At 47.7% G+C, this 12,093-nt stretch overlaps 1 protein-coding gene and 1 non-coding gene across 2 annotated transcripts; one reads left to right on the top strand and one right to left on the bottom strand.

The window, feature by feature from the left end:
• Window positions 1–507: 507 nt before the first annotated feature.
• LOC11176090 (U6 spliceosomal RNA) lies at window positions 508–612 on the top strand. Its single transcript, XR_003025266.2, has one exon. It is a non-coding gene; the product is annotated as a U6 spliceosomal RNA (small nuclear RNA).
• An 8,958-nt stretch (window positions 613–9,570) lies between these two features.
• On the bottom strand, window positions 9,571–11,617 carry LOC11175900 (uncharacterized). The gene is made up of 2 exons (XM_003437029.2): window positions 10,137–11,617; window positions 9,571–10,048 (listed from the first exon to the last, which is right to left on the bottom strand). Exons 1-2 carry the CDS (start codon window positions 11,615–11,617, stop codon window positions 9,571–9,573), a joined length of 1,959 nt encoding a protein of 652 aa, XP_003437077.2.
• Window positions 11,618–12,093: the final 476 nt, after the last annotated feature.

Here is a 12,093-nt window from a genome sequence, read left to right as displayed (position 1 = left end):
CGATTGGAATCTGCGCAAACTTAGTGCGGCTACGTTCGAACTGCTGGCGAACGTTTTCAAGGAGACATCATGTCAATCCAGTAGCCCGTGCTCAAGAAGACACTGTTCCAAACACAAGGATTAGACGATTAAGGAGTGCCGTGTACTGTCGCTGGGAGCAACCGTTGAAGCCCGTATGATCGATATGATGTTCCATGTGGCCACAGTGATGGCGGAGCGTGTTTAATGATGCTCTTGGGGCGACGCAGCGAGATATGCAAGTGAGCTCTACTGCTTCCTCCATCAACGTTTATTTGAGCTCGACAGCTGACAGGAGTAGCCAGAATCAGAAGCTAACGGTGGCCTGGGTCACAACCAGAAGACATCTTATGCTTCAACATATTGATAAATTCATGCTGATGAACTGAGTTCCCGATTTGCAATTGGCATGTGGCACCTGAACCCTACACAGTCCAGCCAAGCGCTGACTTGACAGCAATCTGTACAACCAACACACCGATTACTGATACCAGCATTGGGTGGATATATACTCAAATGGGAACAACACAGAAAAGATAAGCATGGCCCCTGCGCAAGAATGACACGCACAATCTTGACTCGTTCCGCATTTTTTCTATCATAACAACAAGTTAATGCTGTATCTCGTACTAACCATCACATAATACCAAATAAAAAAAAAACCGTTAACATTCTCGATTTAAGGTACGTTTGTTATACTAGCCACGCCGCTACCAATCAACCGAACGTTTACATGGGTTTAATATAACGTACAAAAAATACATCATGACAACATAACGACCGCCATAAGAGCATCAAGCCACTTATGGGCTCAACCAAGAAAGAAACTTCTTATCAGGCATACACAACTCCAAGAGCATCCGAGAGCACCCACGCATCAGAGGGCAACAAGTTCTTCCCAAGACATGACTCCACATCGGTAGATGGAAGGAGTCGGGAGATACTGGTTTGAATTTCATCATTGCGCGAGCTCACACTCTCCAGAAGTCTAGAACAGTGTATCCTAATGTTATTCCTTTCCTCTCACGGGCATATTTGCCGCGCATAAGAGTTTTGAGTAAAATCCCGATCGATAGACAGTCGGAGGAAATTATAATGATCTTCAACGTGGTCTATTAACTCGCTCGACTACATAAGAATAGTTCACAAGATCGATTAAAATGTGTCTCATGTTGATGACTCTATCAGGATTTCTTTATTTTTATTTCAGAATAGGCTATGTCATTTCCCATGGTACTCCAGAAACCTCTGTATCGTGAAGTTCGATCGTAGAAGATAATCTGCACGAAGACATCTACAACTGCGACACATATAATGTCATAACAACAACACTATGGTTATATGAAATGATCTCAAAGAGCTGGACTAGTTCAGGGTTCGCTTATGGCTTTTAAGCTACATAAAAAGGTATTTCTCACGATACGGGAGCCTTTGTTACTAGGTTAAGAAACGGCTACAGCTGATCGACATAGCACTGTGACGCAACGAGATAAACACAATCAAGAACATCTTCAAACACATCAATGGAAGGCAATATTGAGAAGTCAATCGATGACATCAATTACATCGATGACATCAATTTTAACATTCGACACACCGATCACTTTTCCCAGCTTTACATGGATATGTACTCGAATGAGAACAACGCAGAAAGGATTGACTTGTTCTACTTTTTTCTGTCATAACAACAAGTAAATGGTGTAGCTTGCACTAACCATCGAGTAATATCAAAGAAAAAAGATAAAAAAAACGGCGAAGGTCTCGATCTTAGGTGTAATTTTTTTATACTAGGCTACCAATACCGAACGATTGGTTTTATATAACCGAAAACAACACAAGGGTAAGGCCATACGTGTTTCAAGCCATCCGGAACCAACATGTCGGAAATTAAACTATCGAACACCGTCCTTTAATGTGATGGAACGTATCGGACAGATACGGGACGCGGGACGTGCATCACAACGTGAGGTGGATAGGTATTCAAATTCATGACGGCCATCACATCTACTAGCAGAGAGATAATGATGACGATAATGCACTTAAGTGATTCCATTCCATCGCTGTGTTACTTCTTCGCTCGCCGTGCTTTGTCCTGGCCATTGTAGCTGTAGTTGATATCGCTCGCGACCCTTTTTCCTGTGGAGAGGCACTCTTTACTCGCACCACACCCCTCCGTTAGGGGACGAACGCGACCGCATGCTATGTCGCCGCCGCCGACGCTATCACGGCATGCAGATTTACCACGTGCTCAAGCAAAAGCAGCGAATGGCGCAGGAGGGAGGTTGGAGCCTCCCATTAATCTTCCCTCTTTTGGGGGCGAATTGCTATTATTATTTTATTTTTGTATTCATAAGAACCTAGTCCAGATCACTGTGTTCATTTTGTCTCGTTGCGGTAGTGGTAGTGTGCTGATGGTGGTTGAATGCTTCCACCAAAGAAGGAGGGAAAGTAAGAGGCATAATTTTCTATGCAAAGCCACCGCCTCCTCCCGTACCCGTACCCGCAGCCCGTTGTTGAACGACAAATGTTTTTTTCCCTCCTCCATCGCGTACACGCACACCTCCTCTTTTCGTAGATCTTCAAATATTGGAATCAATGAAAGAAGACACACACACACACGCACGCAGCTGTCGAAAAATATGTCGCACGGTTTTCACCGGACATCCTGCTGACTGTGCTGCTTGCGCCAAACAATAATAAGAATGCTTCAGTAGTAGTGAAGAAGGGAGGGAAGGGGGAGGGAAGGCATGAGAATATTTCTTTGCTTCTTTGTTTTCCAGTGGGCAGGGGAAGCAGCAACGACCGAAGTCCTTTTCAAAAGCTGATGGCGTTATAATGACGTTGTCATTTTTCTTGTCCTTTGGTGTGTGTGTGTGTGTGTGTGCCCCCGCTTTCGGTTTTACTTTCTTTTGCATCCTCTCTGTCTGCCCGCCCTTCGCCCTAGTAACAATGCTTTCTTTTCAAGGAACAAAACGAATTACACATTGCCTGGAATGGCGTGTGCTGCAAAGCTGGTAAGGTGACGACAGAGGACGTAAGGGAGACATCTTCTTTTACGCTTCTTCCTGTTTGCTCTTCTCACTGACAAAAAGAGAAAGTGCGGAAGAGCACAGCAAGCCGGTGCAACTATTATTTAATTAGTTCCAAAAAAGCAAGCAAGATAAATTGCAAGACTAACCCTCGCGACAGCAATGGAAGAGTTCAAGCATTAAAATGAATGATAGCACGCGAGCTGAGAAGGGCTGTACACTTTTATGCAAAAAAAAAAAAGATTCGCACCCCTTTCCATTGTCCGAAAGTGAGCAGCAAAGGTTAACAAAGCTTTCTTTTGAAATTGGAAAAAATGGCATCCCGAAGTAGCACGACGAAAGGCAAATAATAATCATTCCACCACTCGGAAATTGATTTCGTGTTTTGTGGCTTTTGCACTGTGACAAAATAAAAAGAACAGAATGCAGACACAAGGGGCTAGGTTGACCGCTATTAACCACCCACTTGAACCCGCTCTCCAGGGAGGGGCAAAAATGCTGAAGAGATCAACCACCTTTTTTTTATATGTATGTATTTTGAATCTCACCAGCACCATGCAAGCGAATGGAGCAAAGGATTGCTTTTCTGTAACGAGCAACAACTTTAAACACACATGTATACATATAGGGGCATCTTTACAGATCGTTAGCAGCACAAAAGAGGACGAGACGACATGACAAAAAAACCCCCCACAGCATTCCGGGGAAAAGGGGGTACGGTGAAAAGAAATTAGGACGAGAACAAGGTGATCAAAAACGGACAGTTTGCCGGCGCCTTCGCCTCGGAATAGTTCTCGGGTTCGATTGACAGGAGGGTGGCGACAAACAAACTGCGAAAACTGCGAAAACGCACCGAACCCGTACAGCTCACACGGTGGGTAAAGAATCATGTGAGCTACAGAGAGAGAGAGAGGGCAGGACACGACAACACAAAGCTCATTAAAAAAGGGGATCCACCAGCGTGTGTTTGCGTTGTGCCGTGTTGTTATCGAAATCGAACGGATGTTTGCACACGGCTGCGACGGACCGTGTTTGGACAGTACTGCCCGTGTCCCGTCCAGGCAGGGAGAGCAAGTTTGATAAGTTTCATTCTAAGAAGCGTAAACCCTTTCACTCTAACCTATCGGCCTTCTTCAAAGTTCGAGATGCTCAAAAGCCAGGCGTATCCTGTATGTTATCTGTCACACGGGCTCCCATATCCGGGGAAAGAAACTCTCACCAAGCCGACAGTTAAAAGATGAGTGGAAACAAGAGAGTGAGAAAGAGAGGGGCAATATTTAATAAGTTTTGGTTTTTGCATCTATCTATGTCAATTTTGATTAGATTTCGCAGGAAAAAATCACTATCAGCCGTTGACGTTGCAGAGATATTAACCAATGTGTGTTGAGAGTGAGTGTAACATCGGTCATTACCTTAGGATAACCTGCAACAATATAGCAAAATTTCAAGAATTCACCAAAAGTCACGGAAAGCCTGCCCGGCTTCTTTGCTGTTTTGTCGCGCGTCCCGAACAAATATTTGTTTCCTAACCCAAGTGGTTCTAAACCCAAAGAAGCAGCATGGGAAAGTTTACGCTCGCATGTAAACAACCTTACTTAAGAAATTGGATAAGAGACCAGCGTGTGTAATGATGCGAGAAAGAAAGAGAAAGAGAGCATACAAACTGGCTCACAAACCTTTGTCAACACTGACAAGAATATCCAACCGATGTGGGATTCTTCTTTTTCGCTGACGTGTCCATAGGTTCTGCACTTTGAGATTAAGACTGATCGCCCATCGGGGCTCCGTGCCGGTGGAAACAGGATGCTCTCTCTCTACTTCTCCATCAGCACATTCTGCCACTGGTTCTGATCCTCCTGGTTCTGAGGACAGTCTGGAGCTGGGCCATAATATTAAATCTGTATTATTTACCATGACAATTTTAACAAGTTGTTTTGCTATTCCAAAAATATGCTTTAATATGCTGGTATCTTGTGCGCTTTGCCGTGGTGTGATGAAGCTATCTTTCATCGAAAGACTGAAATAATGTTCAAAAAAAAGCTCAAGCACGCGGTCATATCATGGTAAGATCACAGACTTATGAGTATTTGAGTATTTTGCATGTACCTCTGCCAATTTTGATTAGAATTCCCAGGCACTCAATTCAAAGCTTCAACGTGATTACCAACAAACAGTTCACGTTCCAGATATAGTAGCTAAATATATTTAGCTATTGTCTCACGTATTAACGAACAAATATTGGTTTCAAAATCCAAGTGCTAACCCACAAAGAAGCAGCCTGAACAAAGTTGCGCTCGCATGTCAATAACCTTATCACAGAAACCGGGATAAGAGACCGGCGAGTGTAATGGTGCGAGAGAGCATAAAAACCAGCTCACACACCTTTGTCAACATTGACATGAATATCTAACCCGAGATGTGGGACTTATTATTCGCTGACGTGTCCATAATGAATGATCGCCCATCGGTACTCCGCCGGTGGACACAGCATTCCCTGGGCGTCACACAGCTAAATGCAGGGTGTATTACCGCCTCACATGCTTAACGCATCTTCTCAAACTCAAAAACGAGATGGAAATCGACATTTATACGGCATTAAAGTGTGCAAGTGTACACACACACATGCAAGACCGCTGCGGTCTTCGTCGTGTACGCGGCAGGAGCCCTGCAAAACCCTGCAGGCAGGTTTAGGTTGCGATTTTAATTACGCTCAAATCGTTCGGAAGAGAGAACGCACAGGCAGGCACATTCTTCGTTTGAGCGGACCGGCAAAATGATTTGTTGTGACATTGTACGGTTAGCAGCTACCCTGCTCCTTGCCGTTTGCACACTTTGTGAAAGTGTACGCGTTTGTGTCGCGCCGACATCGTGGCTGGCTGTGTCCTTCCGTTATTGATTAATTGACAAGGCCTGCTCTACTACACTTCCTACCGACCGTGTGCGTATCTCTCCGCCGTCTTGTCTCCGGTGGAATGTCGGCGCATCGAATTGCAGGGATATCTATTATCGATATCGATTACTTCACAGCACCGACCCCCGCCTTGGTTGTGTGGCGCATCGGAATCAGAATTCCTTATGTCTTGGCTTTATGCTGCATCTGCTGGAGACATCTCCAACTCAACCCGAGCTGTTTCACGCAGCAAGTTTGCGATGAGACACGAGGCCACTGGGTGCAGACGGAGTCTGCTGGGTGAAGGAGCAGATAAATGAACCGGTAAAAATAAATCAATTATTAAGCGTGTTGCTTCAGTTTCGCTGTCATGCGAGCGCTCCTAGCGGGATCCGTGCGAACTAAGACAAGCGGTTAGGTTTAAGAGTTCGAAAGTACGGAAAAGATTTTGATGTGTGGGAAAGTACTTAAATTGAATTAAATTAAATTTTCCCCTGTTTTCTGAAACCTTTCATAGTGATAGAATAATTACGTAGAACTGATACTTTGGCAAGGGCAGCAGGTTGGCTTTAAGAAGCATATAATTTGTTATTGAGAGGCCAATTTGAATTAATTTAATTGCACAATGCTCTGTCTTGGGAAACAGCAACAGCAGCAATCGTAATAACATTCTGCAAAAAACCTTGAAACACGGCCACGGTGAGCTTCAAACGCATCAAAAACAACCGGAAAAGGCCCAGCGCCTCTGCAATAAAAAGGATGAACAGAGGAAGAGAGAGAGAGAGAGAGAGAGAGAGAGAGAGAGAGAGAGAGAGAGAGAGAGAGAGAGAGAGAGAGAGAGTCGCGGTAAAACAAAACCAAAAATAATCGATCGAAGGGAAGAGGCAGCTCTGCACGGAGAGAAACGAACGGCGGCAGCAATAATGAAGTGTATGATTGACCACGGGGTTTCGCAGGCGTAGCGCTACTGCAGCGACATATTACCATCATCAGCAACATCAATTACACACTAACTACACCAATCTGCAGTAAAGCAAAACAAAGGACGCAACAAAGCAGCAACAACAGCACGCACAAACGCCACCGCCGCCACCGTGGCCCGATTTACAGTAAATATTGATTAAATTTTCAACACATTTGTGCAACTCCTCGCATCCGTCCTTGCGCCCCTCCCCATTCATCCGGGATTTCATTTCGCGCTGGGCGCCAGCGTGTCCGAAAAACTCCATTACCCAAATGGTGTGCGCACGCACACACACACACACACAACCCTTGCGTGCCCTCCTTCCCAAACCAACCCTACTGAGTCAATTGTCTGGTCACGGTCTGTGACAGACGGACAGACAGTCGGACGAACAGGAGGCAAACTTCCGCATGTGTCACCGAAACCATGTAATCCACATGGGCATGGGAAAAGCGGGCGTAGAAGGAAAGGGTAGGAGAATGCGGTGGCAAGGGAGCGGGGAGGGAATTAAAAACATTCCATCATCTACCTCTCCATCAGTTGCTGGCAAGCAGATAACCAGGCACGCCATCCGAATTGCCCGTTTATGGTAACAAGGGACCACATCATGATGCTCGGCTAAATAGTGTATTTTATTTCATGCTCAGCCATTACGGTACAGCATACAGCAAGAGGAAAACGAGCACGGGGGAGTCCGCGAAGAAAATGGAATGATTTTGGTGCGGTGCTAATTAAGGGAAATCAATTCGATACTTATTAAAACGCACGCTTCGCTAAGGAGTTTGCAAACGAAATCAATTAGCAACAAACCTGCGGAAATTTGGATGTTGAGGTAGATTTATGGATTGAATCGATTGTAGAGCACTTTTTTTTCCTTTTAAACACTATAAAACCAGCCCACAAATGTCACAAAATGTTGCACTTTTCGGGCCCGATGGTCGAAATGTACGACTGGCGGCACCAAACCCTCCCTCTCCCGCTAACGAATCGTTGCAACTGTCAGAAAGAAAGCGGGAGTCCGGGAGACGGGCCGGCCTTGAGAGCGTGTTCATAATTAAAAAGTTTTTAATTAAACTTCAACACGTCCACACCCATTCTCTTCGCCGCTATTGCTGGCTACGGAAATCCAGCGAACGGTCCCGCTCTCTGTCAACATCAATCCTCAGTGACACGAGGCACGTGGCGGGGGCCAAGTGTGTCACGGTTAACCCGTTGCGGAGCGAGAACAACAAATGAAATGGAATTGAATGTCCGAAAAGTGGGTAACTATGGACCGTGCAAACGCAAAACGAAACCACAAATGACATCCTGACGAGCAGGACGAAGATCACAACAATGCTGGCACACGGCGTAGAGTAAAGCCGTTTCTTGGGTGATGCTTCACGTATCGCTGAAAATATTTTGTTTCTGGAACGATCAGGGAGTGAGTAACTCTTTCTAATGTTTTACTTTTAGGTTCAAAGATAGAAGTAAACTTCTTATCAAATATACACAACTCTAAGAGCAACCGAGAGCACCCACGCATCGAAGGGGAACAAGGTCTTCTGAAGACATGACTCCACATTAGTAGATGGAAGGAGTCGGGAGATACTGGTTTGAATTTCATCATTGCGGGAGCTCACACTCTCCAGAAGTCTAGAACAGTGTAACCTAATGTAATTCCTTTCCATTCATGGACATATTTACCGCGCATAAGAGTTTGAGTAAAAGCCTGGTCGATAGACATTCGTAGGAAATTGGAATGATCTTCAACATGGTCTATTAACTCACTGGACTAGATAAGAATAGTTCATAAGATCGATTAAAATGTGTCTCAAGTCAATGACTCTATCAGGATTTCTCTAGTTTTATTTAAGAATAAACCATGTTATTTCTTATGGTACTCCATAAAATCTACAACCACTCTGTATCATGAATTTCGATCGTAGAAGATAACTTACACGAAGATATCTACAACTGCCACATATTCGACACATATAATGTCATAACAACAACACTATGTTTATATGAAATGATCTCAAAGAGCTAGACTAGTTCAGGGTTTGCTTATAAGCTTTTAGGCTACAAGAAAAAGAATTTCTCACGAAGCTTAAAACGAGAACCTGTGTGCTGTGTGCTAAGACACAGCTGTAGCTCATCGCCATATCACAATCAAGAACAACTTCAAACGCATCGATAGAAGGCAATATCGAGAAATACTAACGTTAGAAACCGAACCAAACCATAGACGACAACGATCAGAAACGAAGCGAAAACCCCACTAAAACTCAATCCAAAGATCAACCAAGATACGATAACCGGAACGCAGTAAGACAAAGTCAAACTCAATGCATTCCCAAACGCTTGAGTGTCGTAATGTCAGCTCGATGATACACGTCATTCGGTGTAGCACAATGCTCCGTTGGTGCGCGAAGTGTGTCGACCGGCCGCACACGACAGACTGATTTGTGTAACTTTTCTCCTTCCCTGGAGTGCTACCATCGCGCGCGCACACGTGTTATAGCACAAACATTATGGCAGCCGAAGTTAACCGAAGCTCGTGCTTTATAGCGCGCCGCCGCACCAGGTAAAAAAAGCGTATGAAAGGGGAAAACAATACAAAACTATAGAAAGGGGAAGGAACCAAAGCACGCAACAGTAGCAGCGTGGTGTCGTCGCCGTCACACATGCTACTCTGCCTGCAGAAAGGTAAGCAGCTGTCGCAGCGACACGAACCAGCGGGAGGCGAGCTCGAGCAGCAGCAGCCCGGTGGCGACCAGCAGCAAACCAAACAGTGTCTCGTAGCACCCGACCAGCTGATCGGTGGTAAGGGGCGTCGGAAGGGGCTGGTAGTCGGCCGGTCCCTTGAAAGCGTCGTAGTTCAGGTAGTGCCCGAGCCGGTAGCTGACGTAGCCGGACGTCCGCAGGCGGTCCAGCTCGTGGTCGAACCGATTGGCGAGGCAGGATTTCTTCGGGTAGTAGATACCGATGGGCAGTCGCACCAGCACTACGTTTGCGATGTACACGAGCCCGCCGCGCACGTAAAACCGGTTGTGGTAGGCTACGCGCTCCAGGTCGATAAAGAGTGCGCTGGTGAGAGCCTGCCGAGTAGCTAGCTCGGTCAGTAACCGATCGACCGACGCGTCATCGTCCGGTAGCCAGGTGATGCTACAACAAAAAAGGAAGTAACAGCAGATGTAACAGTGTTCAGTGGTACCGTCTTCCCCTTTTCTCATTCTGTGTAGGAGCTACCAACCGCGACAGTATCTGAGGCATCTGTTCCAGATAGAGCGAGGTGCCGTGCAGCGAGTAAAAGCGATAGTCGTTCCGCACCAGCGCATCGACCGTCTGCAGCGGGCTGAAGTTTTTGCGCTCCTGCAAATACTCGTACAGCGAGCCCTGGTAACAGGTGCGCACCACCAGACAGTAGTACATCCACAGGAAGAGCAGCGTGCGGGCGAAGTTGCGCATCGGCAGCTGGACCACCGCACCGCCAAACAGTACGCTGAGCAGATTGAGCACCGGCGTGGACACACCGCGCCCGTACACAAAGTCGCGCACGGCCGGCCGGTGCAGCAGCTGAACGGTGCCGATCACGACCATCCCGGCCAGCAGATAGAGCGTCACCAGCACCCAGACGGAGCGGCTGAACGGGCGGAACAGCTTCTCGAACGGGGTGTACTCCCGCCCAGCCGGCACCGCCAACACCATCCGCACCGTGTAGTAGCTGCGGCTGCTCTTCATCACGAGATTCCGATCGCCCCGAATGGCGAACCGACCGAGCGTGAGATTGACCCGCTCGGTCAGCACCAGCCGCACGCAGCCGGAAGCCGAGGACGCACCACCTCTGGTACGGTTCGCGTCAGCGACAACCACCGACGGTGATGGCGTACGTCCCCACAGCTCACCGTCATCCGGCACCACCAGCCGCACGGTAAAGTTCAGCTTCCGGCTAAGCGCACGCAGCAGATCCCCCTCGAGCCCCCCGTACCGGCCGGCCGGTGTCAGCAGCATGTACGGCGGCAAATGGAACGTCCCGACCGTCACCGGGCACCCGTGCAGATTGGACAGCTTGCTCGGGAACAGCTCGACCGACCGGTCCAACCGCTGGCCCTTGCGGAACCGGTGCAGCAGATGGGGCACGATCCGCTCGCAGTTGCCGCCCGCCCGGTACGGGTAGTAGGTGTGCATCAGGACGCTCTGCCACCGGCTCTGGTCCTCCAGGTCGGCCGACACGATGTTCACGTTGATCACGTTCATCGTCCACAGCAGGGCGAAGATGCGCGCGAGCGTATCGGGCGCGATGCGGCGCCCGTACGCCGTCAGCACGATCAGATAGTAGCCGGCGAAGTCGTTCTCGGCCGGATCGAGCGACCGGAACAGCTGCTCGAACGCACCGTACCCGTCGACGAAGGCGATGTTGAAGATGCGAGGCCGCCGCGACGGGCCCAACGCCGACCGGAACTCGTACGCGATGCTGCGCGACGTCCGCTGCATCACCTCGTCCATAATGTCGGACTGCAGATCGTACGTGCCGTCGCTCACGGTGGACAGCCGCATCACCTGCGTGGAGGAGTGGTTCTGCACGTAGTACCGGGTGAGCGCGTTCACGATCACCTCCGACAAGTGGTTGCCGACCGTTTCGCGCACGACCAGCCGCTTGATGCCGCCGTTGCTGTCCTCGGGGCAGCACTCGCGCAGTCCGGCGGCAAGCAGCAGGATCGTCCATCGGTTCATGACGATTTGTGTCGCACTGGTGTAGACGCAGAAATAGAAACGCGTCGAACTCAAATGCACCGTGTGTAGGGAAAGGGGTTTCTTTAAATACTACCCGAGCTTTACCAGGCTAAGAGTGCATACAAAACGTTGGTGATTTTAATTTACCAAAACACCAGCCACAGCAACATTGATTGATGACAGAAAATTATACTGTACTGGCAAGGGTGAGTCAACACATTTCAACAAAAACGGTTTATAAAACGTTAAAACTTCGAATCTAGCTGCGATTGAATGGCGAATGACTCGGGCAATCGAAAGACCAGTCCCCAACGATGACTATTTGGTGTTGGACAGATTCAGCACGAGAAAAAAATTGTTACTAGTCTATGTTAATAAAAACATTTATTACGAACGTCAGAAATGTAGGTGCGGATACGTGAAACGCGATCAGAATGTATGGAACAACGAAGGCAACATGTACACCCTAAATTAAG

The sequence above is a fragment of the Anopheles gambiae genome, chromosome X, assembly GCF_943734735.2.
Source record: "Anopheles gambiae chromosome X, idAnoGambNW_F1_1, whole genome shotgun sequence".
NCBI classification, from domain to species: Eukaryota; Metazoa; Arthropoda; class Insecta; order Diptera; family Culicidae; genus Anopheles; species Anopheles gambiae.
This window is presented reverse-complemented; position numbering and strand designations above follow the sequence as displayed.